Source organism: Aptenodytes forsteri, unplaced genomic scaffold (genome assembly GCF_000699145.1).
Source record: "Aptenodytes forsteri isolate BGI_AS27 unplaced genomic scaffold, ASM69914v1 Scaffold382, whole genome shotgun sequence".
Taxonomy (NCBI): domain Eukaryota; kingdom Metazoa; phylum Chordata; class Aves; order Sphenisciformes; family Spheniscidae; genus Aptenodytes; species Aptenodytes forsteri.
Genome location: NW_008794625.1, coordinates 889,580 through 909,233, shown reverse-complemented (window position 1 = coordinate 909,233; position 19,654 = coordinate 889,580). Strand labels below are relative to the sequence as shown.

Here is a 19,654-nt window from a genome sequence, read left to right as displayed (position 1 = left end):
AATATCCCCCCCCCTCCCCCCCGCCCCAAATCTCAATTTTAAAAAATAAAGTTGAAATCACCTTTCCACTTGCCTTAGAGCTAGAACTCCTTTCCTCCTGGCCCCACAGCGTTAACATCATTGTAAATTTTATGTTGGAGAATGTTGCTTTTCATTTTCATATAAAGCATTAATAATTTTAAAAGCATTTTTGCATTTTCCTTAATTTTAAAGCAAAAGACTTTTAAATACATCTTTTTAAAATGAAATTTTAGTTGAAGCTTTTTCCATTTCATAAATGCCTTGGAATAGGACTGGGTAATTTACAGACTTCGGAATCAAAGTGTAATTTGTAACATTAGCAATGTACAGAAGATACGTTTTCTTAAACATTTTGTTGTTAGAGGCTCTTCAGCGGTGGAATGTTTTTTCTAGCTACCCTGCATTGAATATAAGGTGTATTATACAGAGAGTCCTATTTTAATGGTGGCTTTTCTTCCCTTTCACAGGATGACATGCAAATTAGAGTTTTTAATTATAACACCTTGGAAAGAGTTCACATGTTTGAAGCACATTCAGATTACATCCGTTGTATTGCTGTGCATCCCACACAGCCTTTCATACTGACAAGCAGCGGTAAGAGTTCTTTGGTATATATTTATATTTATTAACCAGCTATTTTTAAGCTTCTGTTTTCTGTCAAGTGAGGGATTGCATGTTTTTTCCTTTTTCTGCTGAAACAGGAATCCTTGAGCAAGTAGCCAACGTGACAGTTGTCATTTCATGTTATTTCTTTGCCAGATGCATTCATGTTTTTTTTTAATGGAATAGCAACTGTCTATAAATAGCTATTACAATTTAAAATATAATAGCTTATGTTCTTGTCAGAGAAGACCAAAGAACCTTGTTGCTTAATATCTGCCAGAGGAAAGGTTCATGTATGTGCTAATTAGCTGTTATTTGAGAGTTTACCACATTAAAGTTCTGTTTTTTAAAAAAATTACATAATGGTTTGGAGTATGTTCTCAGCTGGGAATCTGACTTGAAGCAACAGATAACTTCAATCTTTTTTCCCAAAATACTACTGAGCTCCCTGTTATTTGAGGTGATCTGTGTTATTCAGCATTAGAAGATCACAGTATCCCAACAGATCTTGCCCAAGAACATCTACATTGTGCTACTCAGTCCTTTTCATTCCTGGAAACCTTACTAATGCAGTCAGAGCTCTGCGAGAATGCAGAGCGCCTTGCGAGTTGGAAACACATATTTCTGTGTTTTGCTGTTGAAGCTAACACACTTGCACTTGAAATAAAGGTACTAGGAAGCCAGCTTGGTTGTCTCTGCTTCCTATTTCTTAGCGCTCATCAGAGGAGGTGCTGCAGAAGAAAGCATGGGTCCAGTTCCTTAATATCTGCCCAGTATTTAAAGATTAATAATTCAATACCTTAATATCATTCTTAATCTCCCTTTTTAAGACAGATGTATTTCTTTCTTAGTTTATCACCATTTTACTGGATAATCTTTTTGAGAATCTTGTACTCCCTGTGGTCCTTCTGCAAGCAAGGACCTGTAATCTTACATATGAAAAATACATTGAGTATTAGCAGTGCCTCCTTTCAAGGGGGAAGGGATGAGTGAGCCTTTAACTGGAAGTTATTAAGGATTATGTAGTTTAAGAAGGTAGGTATCAGAATATATTAAACTAACTGAAGCTTGGGTTTGTTGGGTTTTTTGTTTTGTTTCTTTTTTTCAGATGACATGCTCATTAAACTCTGGGACTGGGATAAAAAATGGTCTTGTTCTCAGGTGTTTGAAGGACACACCCATTACGTCATGCAGATTGTCATAAACCCAAAAGACAATAATCAGTTTGCCAGTGCCTCTTTGGATAGGACAATCAAGGTAGAGAAACTGTATTTTGGGGTTTTTTTAGTCATTAAGTAATTGTCAGACAGAGTACACAAACCAATAATACTGTATGGACAATGGGTCAGAATTCTTAAAAGCAGGTGCAATAACAGAATTTTTATTGAACAAAGACCTGAATGTTGGTCGAGTTACTATGTACCTACTAAGTAATTCAGTAAATTTACAAGATTACTTGTCACCTCTAATCATTGAAATGTGGTTCTCTAAGCTTAAAGTGTTGCATTTCCATTTGGATTACACAGAAATATTGGGGAGGGGTAATGGTTATACTGTCAATGAGTAATTTGGGAGAATTGAAACTATATATATATATATATATAGTGGGTAAAGCTTTAACTGTGTGTATTTAAAAAAAAAAAAACAGTAAAGGCATTTCTCCCGTTATTTTCATATCCTTGGCTGTCTATCTGTTGAATTGTTTCCAAAGGTGTCTTCAGCCTTCTCTTGGTAGACCCTGATGAGTCTCATTTGCTGTGAAACTATTACTAAACATCTGGGAATATAGATTTACAGCCATCTGAGCAGTGAGACTTCCTCACATTCCCTATGAATTATCAGTATATTGGCTGGGGAAAGGTATATTGGCTGTAAAAAGCTAGTTTTTATTTCATAGATCCTCAGATGTTGAGATTAGGTGCGTATAAATGTTGATTTGATGTGATAATCATGGGAAAATAGCCGTATATCTATAACTTGACTTGATTTGTTTTGAGTTCTCATTTAGCATGAGATTTCTCATTCGTTTAATGTAACTGGAAAAAATAAAATTCAGGGGACAGTTGGGTGCAAGCCGTGTATGCACAAATAGTTGATTGCTTTTTCTAGGTCTATTAGTTAATTTCATAAACAGGTACTACTTCTTACAAATGGTGTCTTACACGGTTTCATATCCTTTAAAAAAAAAAGGTTGAGAGAAACCAATTCCATTGTTTTGAGGTGTGAGCACAGCGTGTGCAACTCGCCATGTTATCTCTGTTTATTTGGGGAGGAGGATTGGTAGTTTGATAAGCAGTTGTTCAGGTTCTTCACCTAAGAAAACAACAGTGCCTCTGGAATTGTAAAGTACATCTGAATACCAACTCTGTTTGGCAAGGTTGACCTGGATGCAAAAGATCGATACGTACATGTGGTTGGGTTTTTTGTTGGTTTTTTTTTCTGGGAAGGTGTGGCAGCTTGGCTCTTCTTCACCCAACTTTACTTTGGAAGGCCATGAGAAAGGAGTAAACTGCATTGACTACTACAGTGGAGGAGACAAGCCGTATCTCATTTCAGGTGCAGATGACCGGTTGGTTAAGATCTGGGACTACCAGGTATGTGTTCAACTCTTATAAATTTTTGTGCAGACTGCCATAGCAAAACCATTAGTGAAGAAATAGAAAAAGAGGGAAAGGACTTGAATACACCAACAGATTTACCTCATTTTTCCTTGGAAAAAAGGAAGTGGGGGGGAAATATTTCATGACACGTTTTTCATTTTTAAAAAAGAAAAAAAAGATTTGTTAACCCTTGAGAGAACCTGCTGTGAATTTAAATAACCTCAAAATTAATTTATAGAATTAAATTTAACATAAGGTTTCTACTATTAGCATTAGGTTTTTTCTTGTAATATAAATCCATCCCTGCCTTTTGGACTTCTTTGTGGATTAAGGGTGCTCCTCTTCTATGTTCAAATGTAAATATTGTTCATGTATCAACTGTTTCCATCCTTTCACTTCTCATTAATTTTTTTCCTTTTTTCTTTATCCCCTTCCCTCGCTCCTTTTTCATCCCACGCACATTTACACAGACACATGTGTGCATGCACACAGACACGTGTGCTTCTGCTTGACAGTTCGCAGGGGTCATGAGGTGACTTGTTCAAATGCTCTACAGGAAAGAGATTGAATCCAGGGATTCAGTTCTGTTGCTGGAACCTAGAGCTCATGCATTCTTCCTGTGTACAAGTGTATGAATGGCCAGAAGGGCAAGACAAAATTCATTAGATAGCACTTCCTGGTTGTTAAAGCATATTGCCCTAGCGTAAATCCAAGCTCAGAAGTTAAAGCTAGTGCTGTTAATTAAGTGTGCGCTGCAGTAATGACTGTTACATAACAGTGCCCGACACTTTGCCACCATGTACAGTTGTGTACATCAGTTACGTAGCCTAATCTTAGCTGCTCAAGCAGGGCAGACTTTTCTTTCACAATGAACATTCTTAGCAAAGACAATATTAGATCTGTCTTCACCTGTAATTAGATTCAGGTAGATGTTTTGCTCTGATTTTTTTTTTTCCAGTGAACTCAGATTTCTATCTTGCTTTAATCTGTTGTGCTATGTAGCTCTGAGAAAGCATATCTTCTAGGCAGAAACCCATCTGAAAATAGAGGAAAACAACTATGTCAAGAGAAATAAATATTTTCTTCTGGGGAGGAGAAATCAACTCAATACAATAATAGTTTTTAATACGTCTAATGCTGTTTGAGCATCTTGGAAATAAATGTTACTGGAAGAAATCTAGAGAAATGTTTTCAGATAAATTTTGGATTTGGGGGGAGATTTTTTTAAGAAAGGAAGGTAAAAAATGTACCAATGTGTTTATTATCTGTACCTGTACTTCAAACTTTTTGGTTTTTTTTCAGAACAAAACCTGTGTACAAACACTGGAAGGACATGCTCAAAATGTGTCATGTGTCAGCTTCCATCCTGAATTGCCTATCATTATCACAGGCTCAGAAGACGGTAATTTTGTGTTTTCTGATATATAAAAGACAGGGGAAGAACTTATGGGAGAACTCTTCTTGTGGTGTGGCTACACACCTCCTGCCCTCGCACTGAGAGAAGAGATAAAAGGCATGTATTTATTTTTTTTTCCTCTAGGAACTGTGCGCATTTGGCATTCAAGCACTTACCGCCTGGAAAGTACCCTCAACTACGGTATGGAGAGAGTGTGGTGTGTGGCCAGTTTAAGAGGATCCAATAATGTGGCTTTGGGATATGACGAAGGCAGCATTATTGTGAAGGTACAGTTAATGGTTTGAAATGAGAAATGGTGATTCATCACTGTCCTGTGTACAGAGCAACTGATTTCTGATTCTGTGATAATACATAAAATACTGAAAATTCGACTTTTTAATTGGCATTTTTAGACAGAGCCAGGTTATTTCACTAGGTATGTTCAGCTGAAAAGAAAATCAAGAATGTATTTTCTCCATCTGCTAAATTCTTATACTACATTTCCTAGCTTGGTCGTGAAGAACCTGCCATGTCCATGGATGCAAATGGAAAAATTATTTGGGCTAAACATTCAGAAGTTCAACAGGCTAACTTGAAAGCTATGGGAGATGCTGAAATCAAAGATGGAGAAAGATTGCCGCTGGCTGTAAAGGATATGGGGAGCTGTGAAATCTATCCTCAGACAATTCAGCACAACCCTAATGGATTGTAATGGATTTTAGAACCAAATACTTAAACATTTCTGATTTCTCCTTTTTTTTTTTAACATTAGAAAACTTTTTGAATGAAAAAGAGTTGCATGTGTGCTGGTGGCTGAGAGCCTATGGAGAACAGGTGTATCGGAGCCAGGCACTGTAAAATCAGAGTAATAGATGGGCTTCACCTGTAAGAGCTGCTTAAACAGACAGGTTGGACATTCTAGGTAGGGGAAGAAGTACACAAACAAAATATATAAGGTAATAGCAGCAAGCCACATTCTTGTATCACTTCTCTTGAATTGTTGTTTTGTTAACAGATAAGCTAAATTAAAAGAAAAGGTAAAGGGATACAAGGTACAGGAGCCGCTCAGCAGAGACCAGAAGGAAGAGGGAATAGCAAGTAGCTAGCAACATGATGCAGAGGAGGGAAATCCAGTTCTGTGACATTTTTAGAATATACAAAGCTCTCTTATTCTGTCTGCATTTGCAGTGATTATATTGGGCTAGGGGCCTTTAACTTTTCAGATGATTTGTCTACTTGATCGTGCCTATTGAACTGAACACAGATGCCTGAGAAATGCGTCTTTCTCCTGCTCTAGGTTTGTAGTAGTGTGTGGTGATGGTGAATACATCATCTACACAGCTATGGCTTTGAGAAACAAGAGCTTTGGTTCTGCACAGGAGTTCGTATGGGCACATGATTCTTCGGAGTAAGTGTTGCAGGCTTTTTTCCTTTGTATTAAACCTGCTGCTGCTAGTTTTCAGGCTGTACAAATTGTAAACTGGCCTGAAGAGTAAAACCTGTGTAGATAATGAACTTTCAATAATTGTCCTGCTTTAAAATATTCCATTTGTAGCACTCTGCTAATTTTTGAAGATAAATGAAATGCAGTTGTATTGTAGCAGCTTACAATTTTAGTAATTTGCTACTTTGGAAGCTGAATAATTTTTACTTTCTTTACAATGCAATCTCTATTTAGATATGCAATCAGGGAGAGCAACAGTGTTGTAAAGATATTTAAAAATTTCAAAGAGAAGAAGTCATTCAAACCTGATTTTGGAGCAGAAGGTAAGTATTTACTTTTAAAACAGGTATGTTGGCGCATTTTTTGCACAATGTGGATTTCTTCCACCTTTATTTTCTTTCAGGCATCTACGGTGGCTTCCTGTTGGGTGTCAGATCTGTTAATGGTTTGGCATTCTATGATTGGGAAAACACAGAATTGATTCGCAGAATTGAAATTCAGCCCAAACACGTAAGTTTCTAGATGGGACTGAAGATACGTACCTCTCTGTGTCTACTGATTTTATTTTTTTTTTTACCAGACTACTGATTTTCTTGAATGAAGCCAAGCTGTCAATCATAAAGTAGTAACGTCTTAAGTTTATCTCAATCTTATAGCAGAAGGGGAAAAAAAATCCCTGTATGTGTTGGTTTCTCAGGTACTAAAGCTTCTGTTAGAGTTCGTATGTTTTAACCTTAATTTATACATCCTCCTTTCTTAACCTGGGGTCTCTAAAACAGTGCCATTATTGATTCTGATGATACAGATTTTCTGGTCTGACTCGGGTGAGCTTGTCTGCATTGCTACGGAAGAGTCATTCTTCATTCTGAAATACCTATCAGAAAAAGTTGCAGCAGCCCAAGAAACACATGAAGGTGTCACTGAAGATGGAATTGAAGATGCTTTTGAGGTACCTCCTATTTAAAAGAATTGAATAGGATTAGAGATCATTGAAGCAAATCTTCCCAGAGTAGAGCAAATTTAGTCCTTAACATAGCCCTATTAAATTTTAGTTTCCAGAACACTGGCATGCAGTATACACAGTATATATCCACCTGAGGAACGCTGTTAATCATTTTATTTGGGTTCCCTGGGGAGAGCCATCCCTGTTGGAATCCCAGCATGACAGACCTTGATGCCTACGTTTCTCTTCAGGGATCTGTTTACTATTCTCACAGAGTTATAGAGGTTATTTTTAAAGCACACACTCAGGCAGTATGTTTACATTGCTTAAACTTTTTCTGCAATTTTCAAGTTTTGAAATGTTACTGAAATTTGAGAACAAGTAGAAACCTCATGCTGTGAAATGTCAGAAACACAACTTCCCTTGTGAAACTTTTCTTTGATTATCTTACTTAACACTTAGTTTGGTGTTTGTTTCCTGGATTTGTAATTGGTTTCGTTAAGTATTAAGGTAGAGATTTCATACGTTTACAGCATTTTTGTAAAACTAAAAACATTATTTAAGTGCTTCCAATCTGTATCTAAACTTTTTTGCAACTTGCCCAACTGTTTACTTAAGTATAGAATATTAAGTTTAATCTGAAAATGCAGTAGTCCTAACTGCTATCTAAAAGTACCTTTTCACATATCTAATTAAAATCAAACTTGATTTGCAGGTTCTTGGTGAGATTCAGGAGATTGTGAAAACAGGCTTGTGGGTAGGCGACTGCTTCATTTACACCAGTTCTGTGAACAGACTCAACTACTATGTTGGAGGAGAAATTGTCACTATTGCCCATTTAGACAGGTAAGTTGCTGCATCGGGTTGTAAGCAAGTGTTAAGGGTTCCTTCAACGAAGTTAGGACAAGGTGAACCTTGTCACCTGCTTGCCGTGCATTACTACTTTTTCTTGCATATCATGCTAATGTATGTTCTGAGGCAGTAATGTAATCTTGGAGGGAATGAAGAGTGTTATGTGAAAGTGCATATACAGTAAAAGTAGAATTTTCCATGTGAGTATTCTTGCTACTGTAAGAAATATTGGACTTTTTTATAGACTGTTTGGTAGTGGATCTATTCAAGACGAATATTCTTTGTTTTGTTTCAGGACAATGTATCTTTTGGGGTATATCCCTAAGGACAACCGACTTTATTTGGGTGATAAAGAGCTAAACATTGTTAGCTACTCTCTGCTCGTCTCAGTGCTTGAATATCAAACTGCTGTAATGAGAAGAGATTTCAGTATGGCTGATAAAGTTCTTCCCACGATTCCAAAAGAACAGAGAACCAGAGTTGCACATTTTCTTGAAAAACAGGCAAGAAAACTACCTTTTAGTTCTCAAAAACTTAATAAATCAGTTTATTCACATTTCTAATTGAATTTGCTAAGCAAAACCAGATCATCTTAGCTGTAAGCATAAACTCTTGTTAATCATCCATATTTATTTGAGAATACTGTAACCCTCTGTTTTGAGGGCTTTCGTTAGAACATCTAGGATGCTGTTTGACCTGACAGATCAGTCTTACTTTCAGATTTTTATTTTAGGGCTTCAAACAACAAGCTCTTGCAGTATCTACAGATCCAGAGCATCGTTTTGAACTTGCTCTTCAACTTGGAGAATTAAAAATAGCTTATCAGCTTGCAGTGGAAGCAGAGGTAAACATATAAAACTTTTGGTGATTCATACTAATTCTGAGTATTAGCGTGAATCTTAAGAGGCCCTGTAAGAAAAGACAATGGTATGTGAGGATGCAGTACAGCTCCCTGAACGCTATATAAATGCCTCCAACTTTCTCAATGAAGCTCTTCTGCCTGTAATTCAAAGGAATCTAAGCTGTGTGACGGGGACAGAAAAATGTTGTCTGCTCAGAAAGCTACAGGAACTCCTGCAGCATACAAAACTTGAACCAAGAATCAAGCCTTAATCTCCAGTATTGAACAGTGAGAGGAGGAATGGCAGGACTGAAGCCTCTGGGCCTTTGTTCCAGCCTTGGCAAACTTAGACTGATGCACTAGGAAGACTGACAGGCAGTGATCTGTCCCATAGCCATTATTCAAAGAATTGATCTCTTGCAGTTCCTCTTGTAAAATAATGAAGTTAGTGATAAGGAATGTTAACTTAGTTACAGGCACAGATGTCTGTCTTATATTCTAAAGGTTAATTTGGGAGCTTTCTTTAAGAGATTGTTACTGTTTAACTTTCCAGTTATTTCTACCTCCTCCTCCACATTAATGAAAACCCGTTTATTTTATGTAACAGTGTAGCTGTGTAATGATCTGCATATAACACTCAGTGTCATGCTGTGAAGCTGCAGTAATAGTATCTGGACGGGAAGACAAGTCTAGTGATGGGACACAGTGCCTTCACAAGTAAACTTACATTTTCGTATTGAATGCTCTGAAGAATCTTTAAATGCTGTTCAAAAATGTGAGGGTTATTTTTTGGGTTTTTTCTTTCCCTCCCTCTCCCCTTTTTGTACCATTAGTCAGAACAGAAATGGAAGCAACTTGCTGAGCTTGCCATTAGTAAATGCCAGTTTGGCTTAGCCCAGGAGTGTCTCCACCATGCACAAGACTACGGAGGACTGCTGCTCCTGGCTACAGCTTCAGGAAACGCTAACATGGTGAATAAGTTAGCTGAAGGAGCAGAAAAAGATGGCAAGAACAATGTTGCATTTATGAGCTACTTCCTGCAGGGAAAGTAAGTAGCAAGCATGAGACTCAGGTTGTTCTGCTCTGCTTTCCGAAATGCAAAGAACCTCAGGTTCTTCAAGCGCTTAACTACAGCTAACTTAAAACTTCTGGAGAAAGATTGTGGCATGTGCGCTTTCAGAAAAGCTGATTCTATTTTATGATGGCTGCTACTTTTAAAATCCGAAATGAAAGCACTTTAATGTAATAGAATAAACAGCTAATCTAATACAAAAGTTTCTTTTATTAAGCTTACTGGTTAAAATCACATTTTAAAATCTTTTAGGCTTGATTCATGTTTGGAACTCCTGATTAAAACCGGGCGTCTCCCAGAAGCTGCTTTTCTTGCACGGACATACTTGCCAAGCCAAGTTTCAAGGTAACTTCAAAGCATATGCAGAGCGTGAATAGTGTTGTCAAAATTAGCTGTATATAACAAATACGGTTTGCATCTCCAGGGTTGTTAAACTGTGGCGGGAAAATCTCTCTAAAGTCAATCAAAAAGCTGCTGAGTCCCTTGCTGATCCTACAGAATATGAAAATCTTTTCCCTGGATTAAAGGAAGCTTTTGTTGCTGAAGAATATGTTAAACAAAGTCTTGCTGACTTGCGGCCAGCCAGGGAATACCCCCTTGTCACTGTAAGTAAGAAGTGGGAGCTCTAATTGTCTTCAGAAGAAAAACATTTGGTGCTGTCTAAATTCAGCTTTAAGCACATCAGTGCAGCCATTTAAACATTCTGTGAACATGTGTTTTGGTGTTTCTTTTGGTTTTTTGTTTTCTTTTTTTTTTTTACTTTTAGCCAAATGAAGAAAGAAACTTACTTGAAGAAGCAAAAGGCTTTGAGCCTTCTGGAGTAATGGCACCTCAGGTCAGTGTTACTACTAAATGATGAACTCTGAGAAAGAGGCAATTTTGCTATTGTATGGTAACATCTACCCTGGAGAATATTTCACCAATAATGGACAAATTATTGCTCTTACTGGTTTGACTGTAAGCACTGCAGCTGAGTTCGATGTTCTTTTGCCTCAGACTCTTCTTAAGCTACTTCTGTAACTACTAATGACTTCTTGACTGTGAAATTATTTCTTTTGTGTGGTTCCTTATCTTGGGTCATCTTTTGTTAGTGTGAGTAATTGTAGAGTCTTACCACTTAATTCATCCTGCAGAAAAACAATTGCAATTGCACATACAAACTCTGCATCAACTGCTGCTAGTTTTCTAAAAGCTCAGTAGTTGGAACCTGGAAACTCTTGCATATTACAGCAATTAAAAATGCTTTATATTCTTTGCTAGTGTGCATGGTTATGAAATAAGACTATTCCATAACTAACTGACTAGGAATCCTGCTCAATTACTTGAAAATATGTTCTAATCAATATCTGAAGTAACTCAAACTGTGGTTTTTTTTTTACCACCTCAGTTTTCCAAGTATTATGCAGAAAACACGTGGCTTATATTTAAGGTATAAGCATACAGATTGAAATGAACACTTAAAATGCTTTTCAGAGCTTAAACAGAAGACGCCAACTTGTAATTCTTGCTCATGTCAAATACATGTTACATTTGATCGTGAAAATCAGAATGTGAGAGTTTCTTGAAGACAATGTTGGCACAGCTCTTTGAGGCTATAAACTTCTAAAAGAACTGCAGTGGGAACTGAGGGAGAAACAGAAAGTCACAACTCTCCATTCTGTCTCTGTATTTTTTCCTTGTGGGAGATGCACTGCAAAACTTAATTTGAGAGTTCAGAGGAGTTAGCCTACTTACAAGCAGCTTTAGTGACTATTTGCTTCTTGTGTATCAAAGCAAGTAGCATTAAAGCAAAACCAAACTTGTGTGCACATTTGTTAAAGAAGATACAGAAATAGCATTGCAAAAGTTATCTAAAACAAATTAGAACTAGCATTAGAAGCTGAAAACAAGACCGCTAATGTTAGAAGTGTATCTTTGCATTTGGTTAATGACTGCATAGAAGTCCTTAAACAACAGTTGTCTTGTTCAGTTGAGGCTGAATATGGGAAGTTTGGTAGGAGATAATTATTTCAATTAACCATATTCAGATTAATTTTTAGTACCACTGCTTCAGTAATGGTACTAACTGATTAATTATCTTAATATAAAACTTGTGCAGCAGCAAAGAGGGAATGGCAAGTGTTAAGCCATTATAGGGTATGGAACACAAAGCCCAGCAACAGTACTAAGATTTACCGCCTTTGCTAAAACTGCTGTGATAATCTCAAGTAACCTAGTCTCTTCCCTGCTGAGGCCCTTGAAAATCACCTACTTTCTAACAGCACTTCAGTATTTGGAATTAACTGATACTTTCTGAAGGTTGTTCTCATTGTATCAGTTCCATCATCAACTGCTTTACATAAACTGGGTGGGGAAACAGTGGTTTCTAGCAGAGTGAGGACTAGAATGCTTACTGGCTGTGAAGATGTGGCTCAAGAATTACTGAGAGAACCACTGGGAGAGGGGGATTATAGTTCTGCTGTTGTTTACTTGCTTTTGTTGAAGGAATTTAAATTCAAAAGAACTCAAGGAATCTCTTTTTCATTAGAAGGCGGCTGAAGAACCAGTTCCCTCTCCTAAACAAGAAGTGATGAAGACAGTTTTGCAGAATTCTGATCTACTTCCAACAAGAGATCAAAAGGTACTGAAGGGAAGTACAAGCACTAAATTCATTCTACGTTAAAGACTTCAACTAGTAATGTGTTTAAACCAAGCTACTGGAAAACGTCACTTCCTATATCAATAGACAGCTTAGGACCAGTACAGTGTATGGATCCCTTCCTGTTGTATGCAGAAACTGTACACGGTAATACAGACCAGATCCTACAGCCTTGTGGATTTACAAGGAGCGAAGGGTGAAGTCCAAACTCAGTTGGTCAGAACATGGTAAAAAGTTGCAACTCTGAGAGACGCTTTCTTACCGAGAAGGCAGCTTCTCTCTACAGCTTATTTTAACACTTATATTCCACCTGACTGCCTCAGCTTGTTTTGCAGAACGTGCAAATATGTCATACAGAATCATACATCATATAAGCTGGCTAACATGTAATGGTATTAGTATCCCCTTAATCTAGTCTCTTCTTTTCCTAGACGCTGCTGGACTTGGAAGATGACCTGGATAACTTGGATCTGGAGGATATTGATACCACCGATATCAATCTGGATGAAGAGATCTTAGATGAGTGAACGTACTTTTTAGATGACCAAATCAATTACTCCAAACACAGGAATGAAGTTCTGTGGACTATGTGCTCCAAGTTAATTTGATTTTTATACTGCAAGTGGACCATGTACATGTAGAAAGAAGGGTAGACCCAGCAACTGTACAAGAAGAATCTGCTTCCACTATGTTGAATTTCAAGATGCAAGACCTGCTCCAGTGCATACTAAAAAATGTCTTCATTTATCAAGCAATTCAATAAACCCTTTTAAACATTCTATTCCTCAGTTCTCCATTTACTAGTAATATTCTAATATTCTTAACCCAGCTTCAGTAGTGTGTATTGCAAATATTTGAAACAGGAGCATAGTAGCCAAGCATTAGCATTTTAACCTGACTTTTCTTAGCATATACACTATATATATATACGGTTACTTTTCCGCTGTGCTATTTAGCTTGTATCTGTTAACAATCAGTAGCTCAGTTACTCTTCCAGACAACACTTTTAGTTAAAAGATCTAACAGAACAGTAATATGTCTTAAGGGACAGATGTGGTGTTACACACTCTTTCCTAAATGAAGCTGTCCAGACCCTACACTTCAGGAAGTAAAATGAATTCTGGGGAATTCTTCAGATTCAAGATGCAACAGTAAAGGAATTAAACTCAGGGTATATTGTCACCTCAAAACAAAAGTCATGATGACTACTGTAAGTTCATTTTACAGAACTTCTGAAAATAACAAGCTGCTGTAGTGATTCTTACATATTTTAGCGAAAAATTTTCTAGAACAGTCAGTTGTTTCAAGTATTTATTGTGGAATCCTCTTTTTAGAATGTTTATAAACAGACTTAAAACTTAAGAACTTATTTCATGAAGCTGTAGAAGTAGCCATTGCTTCCTCATAAGCCTGGAGGGCCAGTTGTATATAGCCTTCTTTCTGCGATTCAGTTTTCACAAATACCTGCAAAGATGGCAGGAGAGATATTAATATACAATTAAGAGCATAGTTTCATAATGAGATTTCATCATGCCAGTGGTAAATCAGCCAGCTACAACTGAAATCCTGGTGCAGCTATATATAGTTTAAAAAAAAACCAACCAACCAACCCAAACAACCTGGCATGCACAACAGTTCTAGTTAAATACCTGCTGCTTAAGGTAAGGAGAAATTTAGACTACTAAATAGGCTTTGGCTGTTTAAAAGCTTTGTCTTCTGTAGTTAAGTAGCCTTAAAGTAGAAAAGCATACCTTGATCAGATCAACTCCTTGAAGTTTCCTTTCTTTAGCTTCTTTTGCTGATTGACATTCAGGATGAAGCATATGATACAGTGTAATTAAACTTGTAGCATCATCCAGCCTAAACAAATAAAGGCCCATTTGTAGCAATTACTCTCTCTTAATACTTAAGAGTATTTAGAGAAAGTGTACTTTGTGGTGTACTTCACACACCACAGGCTTTAATAAACTTCTGCTTTCACCGAGTATACAGTCATTAGAATATACAGCTAAACGGGCATCCCATCATCTACTGCAACGGCAACCTGTTCCTGAGAAGGAAGACCAGAAGCACACAAACACGAGGTGCACCAGATAAGGTACGTTAAGTTATCCACGCTGCAGTTAAGCTTGATGTACTGTTCAGCAGTAATAAAGCTGAAATCTCTCTGTAAAATACAATTAATTACCCAATAACAAGTATTTAGCCTAACAACCATGCCAAAGAGAAACTTTCTGACACTGATTGCAGTAACTAGCATGTTTTACAGAAGTAGTATTAGATATCTTGTGATGCCTAGCCCTCAGCAGAATTTAAAACCGAAACAGGGGTTTTACGTAAACGTAAGCATAAGCCAAAAGTAGGTGGGTGGCAGGTACAGATGCTGCAAACTCTGCTAATTTAAATTGTCCCGATATTTGAATTTTCCCTTTAACAACGTGATTCCAAAACTGGAACTTCCCTGTATTTCTTCATATCCTCAGCTTTAAAAGTAAGAAGGATCTGACCACTTGTTGAAAGTTTCTAACTTCCAACAGCAGGAAATGAATGCCACCATCACTGCAACTTGGAGTTGTAGTTGTAAAAGTTTCTCCTAGCTCTAGTGACATTTTGAACAATTAAATATTGTTTGCTTCAAGGAGTTTTGAGTAAGTTTAGCAGCATATCTTACAGAGATTCATCCATTTAAAATGAAAGTGTATCTATCTGTTCCTAAGCTACTTAGGAATTGCTCTAAAACCCAAAGTGTGTCCATCTTAAAAGCCAAAACGGAGCTCAGTAGTATGAAATTGTTAGGCTTTAAGATCAACACTGCCCAGAGCTGGAAGTGTACTGACAAGTACATGGGAAACAAAAATAAAACCAGAGCCAACAGGCTCATTTCTACAGAAGCCTTGTTTAATACCCTACAATTTCATGGACTGTAGTTGGTGCTTCCATATAGCTAAAAGTTACAGCTAGCCTAAAATTTCATGCAAATGAAAACTTATACATCTTACAGAAATGCTGTTTTTATTTTCAATGGTACTTGTTTTCTATTTGTTTAGATAAGCAGAATTAATAAGTGACAAACAGCACTTACAAGTCTCTGTGGATCATATCTGTTAGTAAGCCATCCGTTTTCTTTCTGTTTACTAGATACCATACCATTCCTCCAAAGTGTCTTGTTGAACGGAGCAGATCGTATTTGGCATGTTTCTCAATGTCATCATATGTCCGATGATGAACCTATACACAGAAAAGGCTTCAGTTTCATCAGCGTAACTGGAGCCTGATGACAGTTTCTCCCCTCTACCTCTCACTTAGAGTTCTTAATCTATTTTCAGACCTCCCGAAAGTGCCAGAGTAAGCCACAGGCTGAACCATGCTACCTTCAAGCTTTATACATGTTGTAATTCAGGGTAACACTGGGATAGCCCAGTTCTTAGTACTTAGGCATAGACATCTTTATGTTAAGAGAAAGCTAAATGCTAGCTACGTACTGAAAATGTGGGCAGAGAGGGACATAACCTCTGAACCTTTATTTCACTGCTGTCAAGTTGTAATCCATTCTTTAAGGAGAAAAATGCTTGAGCAAAGAGGTGAAAGTTTTACTTTGAAGAAAAGGTACTTGAAAAAATTGCCTAATAGAAGTTACATTCTCAGTGGTTTGAGAAATTCTTACAGCGTAAAGAGAAGTAAACACTTCAAAGGCAAGTGTAGACTAACATATTCACCAGCAACTACAGTTACTAAATTTAAGTGTTTCAGCCAGATGTATATTTTTGTACCTGGTCTTTGTCAAAAATAATACTTTGTGTACAGTGCTCTCAGGTGCACTCCATCAGTTATCTACCTGGTCCTTTCAAATCCTAACATAGTAGTTAGCATGACTTCAGTAGCACAACTCTGGTTGTGGCCACTTATGGGCGTTATCATCAGTTCTGGTTTGATAGCAAAAATACCTATATAAAGACTATTTTTATGCATCTGTAGTTCTTCCTCTACTGTCGAAAATCACTTAAACAGAATCCTGCTTTACTTTTCTGCAAAAAAAAAAAAAAGAACGAAACTCATGACAAGGATAACAAGTAATCTTTATGGGGGGAAAAAAGGAACACATGAACACCACCTTTTGTCCCCAGATAATACTTATATTTACAAAACAAACCCTGAAGTTCTTCACTAATACTGTTTTTTTAACTAGAAAAATGAACAGCAAACTCACTCTGATATAGTCAGGTGAATCTGGCTCAAACTGAGCAACGCACATGTTAAGGATATCCTCATGACGGTCTTGCTGGAACACAGTCTAAAACAACAGTTCAAATTCAGGAATAGATTCTGCATCACACCATTCCAACGCTCCAAAATCGAAACAGCAGCCACAACATTTCTGTTCTGGGCAGCGCTTACAGCAAGTATCCCCTTCATCACAAGACAAAATGGATAAAAGTGCAGTAACTAACTGCCTTGATGACACTAATACAATGTTTCTTGGTTTTTGTTTCTGAAACACCAGTTCACATTTTCAGATTAAGTATACGACTTCATCAATGTATAACAATTAAATGTGGATTTCTAGTACGACAGAATATTTACACCTACCCAGGATTTACCTGGCCCTAACCCAGAACTTTATAATAAGTATTTTAACTACGTTACAATGATAAGCAATTGTTCAAAACAGAATTCAAGCAGCTTAAAACGTACAAGCAGAATGGCTTATTCAGAGCTACTCTGTCCAAATAGTACAGTCTGATTATCAGAGCACAATTAAGTAAAAACGGTCAGTTTTCAAAACCAGGAAGATCTTACCACGAGGTGTTCGTCCTTGAATACCACTGGGGGAATAACTCTGCGCCCTTCTTTTGGGAAGAATATCTGTATCATTCTGTCTCGTTCTTCCCAGGTTGCTTTGCGTAATATACCATTTGGTTCTCTAACTACGATGAAACGTTCCTGAAAAGAAGGTAAAAAAAGAGCATTATCTCCCAAAGTCTTCTTCCCTTTGTAGCCAGAACCATTGTAAAAAAGATTCTTATTTGGCAAAATCCTTCTATACCTAAACTCACACTAAAACTACCAGTTTCTAATTGTTGCCATGTGCTAGATTCATCATTTCTCCCTCGGTACCTGCTAATTAAGTGCTACGTTTGCACCTTAATTTTACTGTATGACATAACTCTGCGTGCACCTACACTAAAAGCTACAGCTCTGTGAAGTTTTGACAGACAACATAACACATACCCAGAGAAAGGAGTTAGTGTTGCTGCTGGCCTGATTTTATGCATTTAGTAACACATACTAAATCAAGAATGTAAGTGTCTTGTACTTTCTTAACTTTGTTTCAGAGGCAGGTGCTAGAATCAAGTAAGGGCAAGTGCAAAACAAAAAATACAACAAATAAAACCATATACTCAGATCTGTTCACAAGCATATTTGATTTAGGGCGGCAGACAGGAAAGTCTGTTGGGACAAGGAAGTTTTCAGTACACTGAAGCAGAAGAATATATAGCAGGTTCCTGGAGAGAACTCTCAGATGGAAGACTTGGCAATTCATTTCACAGGATCATCACTATATGCACGGACACTTCTTAGAATCATAACTATTTGTTAAGAATTTTTTCAGCCTCTTTCTACTGGTACTTAAGACAATCTAGATGTTTCATTATACAAAGAAATCTTTATCCCTATACTCCACAATTCTGTTTGACAACTGTTTCTTCACAGCTTTCCCATGAATTCATTTACCATTTACTCAGCTTTCCACCAGACCTTTGCAACTGTGAAGTAGCTCCATCTTTTGGTCTATGCGCAGTACTAAGTAACCCAATTCTGCAGAAAGCTTCTACGAAGTACGGAAGAACTCAGCACTGCCAGCATATCACAAGCATCTGCTTTTAAAATAATTAACTAACTATCCCACAGCTTCCCCCCTCCACACCGGCTTTTGAGCACTGGAATGTAATTTATCATTATCAGTTAGAAGCAAACATTTAGAAATATATGTCTTTGTATTGCCTTGTACCAGACTGAATTTACAACTCCTCAGCCTTTTCGCAAACTGCTATAACCACATTTTATTAAAACCTAAAGCTTATTTTGAAATTAAGAATGAAAACCTCTTAAATTAATACACTGTTACTTACACGATGTGGAATGGAGTAAGTTAAATCTGTAAACACATATTTTGTAGTTTCAGTTCCTTCAAGGAATTTGTCTTCTGCTAAGACATCATCAATTGGCTCTCGTTCATTCAAAACAGGAGGCATGATTAGTTTTTCTTTAGCTTCCTCAATGGCTTTTCTTGTGGCCTTAGGGGACAAAAAAAGAAAAGGTAGTTTAATGTTACAATTAAAAAAATCATTCTATTGGAAAGCTGACATACAATTTTGGGACCAATATTTTCATTTAGAGAGAAATTTTTAAGATCTTTTTTTCTTCTTCTGCAGCTGAGAAGTGAGAGACTAATTCAATCTCCACATAGATGAACTGCATGTGAACAATATACCACTACTGTAACTTGGGGAAATTGCTGGAGGAAGTTCCAAAACCAAAATCTACATATACTGCTGCAAGCACCAAGTTTATTTCGGGTATTTTTCCCCAGTAAATTTCCCTCAAAGCATAAACCACAATCAACAGTTTATATACAGCTGTGATCGTGGTTACGGAAGAACTGGCTTAAGTCAGGTCCCTTCGTCACCCTGGACCATGGTCAGACAACAGGAAAAAAAAGTAGTCAAAGGATTCCCAGGGCTCTAATTTAACTATCAGGTAAAGACATTTAACACAGGAAACGTAAGAAAAGGGGATAATAAAGAGAACCTGTCACTCAAGTAAAAAGCATCCAATTTCCTTCCGTATTCCATAAAAATCGAGAAAAATTGGATAAATAAAACTATTTGGAGTGAAGAAACACTGATTTTCACTAATTCAGGAAATGACCTGAAAGAAAGGAAAGAAACCGCAATGTTTTCAACAGCAGCATTAAAGGAAGCAGAAATACGGACTGCTACAGACGCTTTGCCAAAAAAAAACCCAAACTTATTTCAAAAGGACGCAGAGCAGCCCACCTCTTCCAGCTGCGCTTCCGTCATCAGCTTGTACTTGGGCGGTTTAAGCTCCGTCTTCACCGGCCTGAAGACCTTCTGCAGGTCGAGCCCCGTCATTCTGCGGAGCAGCGTCTGCACCGCTTCGTCCCCGAAGGCGGGCCTGGCGGCTTCTCCTTCTGCGGGAGGGTCCCGCACGCCGTTAACCCG

At 37.4% G+C, this 19,654-nt stretch overlaps 2 protein-coding genes across 2 annotated transcripts in view; one reads left to right on the top strand and one right to left on the bottom strand.

The window, feature by feature from the left end:
• The window catches only part of COPB2 (coatomer protein complex subunit beta 2), a 15,456-nt gene extending 2,250 nt beyond the window's left edge, over window positions 1-13,206 (top strand). Inside the window, exons 3-21 of the mRNA XM_019470505.1 lie at window positions 489-615; window positions 1,733-1,881; window positions 3,072-3,218; window positions 4,527-4,626; window positions 4,765-4,907; window positions 5,129-5,328; window positions 5,918-6,028; window positions 6,299-6,387; window positions 6,468-6,574; window positions 6,870-7,013; window positions 7,723-7,853; window positions 8,155-8,362; window positions 8,593-8,703; window positions 9,534-9,748; window positions 10,025-10,117; window positions 10,197-10,377; window positions 10,539-10,607; window positions 12,300-12,392; window positions 12,842-13,206. Of these exons, the coding sequence (XP_019326050.1) occupies window positions 489-615; window positions 1,733-1,881; window positions 3,072-3,218; window positions 4,527-4,626; window positions 4,765-4,907; window positions 5,129-5,328; window positions 5,918-6,028; window positions 6,299-6,387; window positions 6,468-6,574; window positions 6,870-7,013; window positions 7,723-7,853; window positions 8,155-8,362; window positions 8,593-8,703; window positions 9,534-9,748; window positions 10,025-10,117; window positions 10,197-10,377; window positions 10,539-10,607; window positions 12,300-12,392; window positions 12,842-12,937 (2,514 nt within the window). The 3' untranslated portion in view covers window positions 12,938-13,206. The remainder of the gene's footprint in view (window positions 1-488; window positions 616-1,732; window positions 1,882-3,071; window positions 3,219-4,526; window positions 4,627-4,764; window positions 4,908-5,128; window positions 5,329-5,917; window positions 6,029-6,298; window positions 6,388-6,467; window positions 6,575-6,869; window positions 7,014-7,722; window positions 7,854-8,154; window positions 8,363-8,592; window positions 8,704-9,533; window positions 9,749-10,024; window positions 10,118-10,196; window positions 10,378-10,538; window positions 10,608-12,299; window positions 12,393-12,841) is intronic.
• A 501-nt stretch (window positions 13,207-13,707) lies between these two features.
• On the bottom strand, window positions 13,708-19,648 carry MRPS22 (mitochondrial ribosomal protein S22). Its single transcript, XM_009273343.1, has 7 exons — window positions 19,469-19,648; window positions 18,542-18,706; window positions 17,208-17,351; window positions 16,618-16,701; window positions 15,493-15,638; window positions 14,162-14,270; window positions 13,708-13,874 (listed from the first exon to the last, which is right to left on the bottom strand). The coding sequence occupies exons 1-7, from the start codon at window positions 19,562-19,564 to the stop codon at window positions 13,782-13,784; spliced, it is 837 nt and encodes a 278-aa protein (XP_009271618.2). The 5' UTR covers window positions 19,565-19,648; the 3' UTR covers window positions 13,708-13,781.
• Window positions 19,649-19,654: the final 6 nt, after the last annotated feature.

Coding starts and splice junctions, on each gene's coding strand:
- MRPS22 (XM_009273343.1), bottom strand. CDS start 19,564: ATGACGGGGCTCGACCTGCAGAAGGTCTTCAGGCCGGTGAAGACGGAG. Junction 17,352..18,541: donor CTTACTCCATTCCACATCGT/GTAAGTAACAGT, acceptor CCTTCTTTTCAG/GAACGTTTCATCGTAGTTAG. Junction 15,639..16,617: donor ATTCACCTGACTATATCAGA/GTGAGTTTGCTG, acceptor TTCTGTGTATAG/GTTCATCATCGGACATATGA.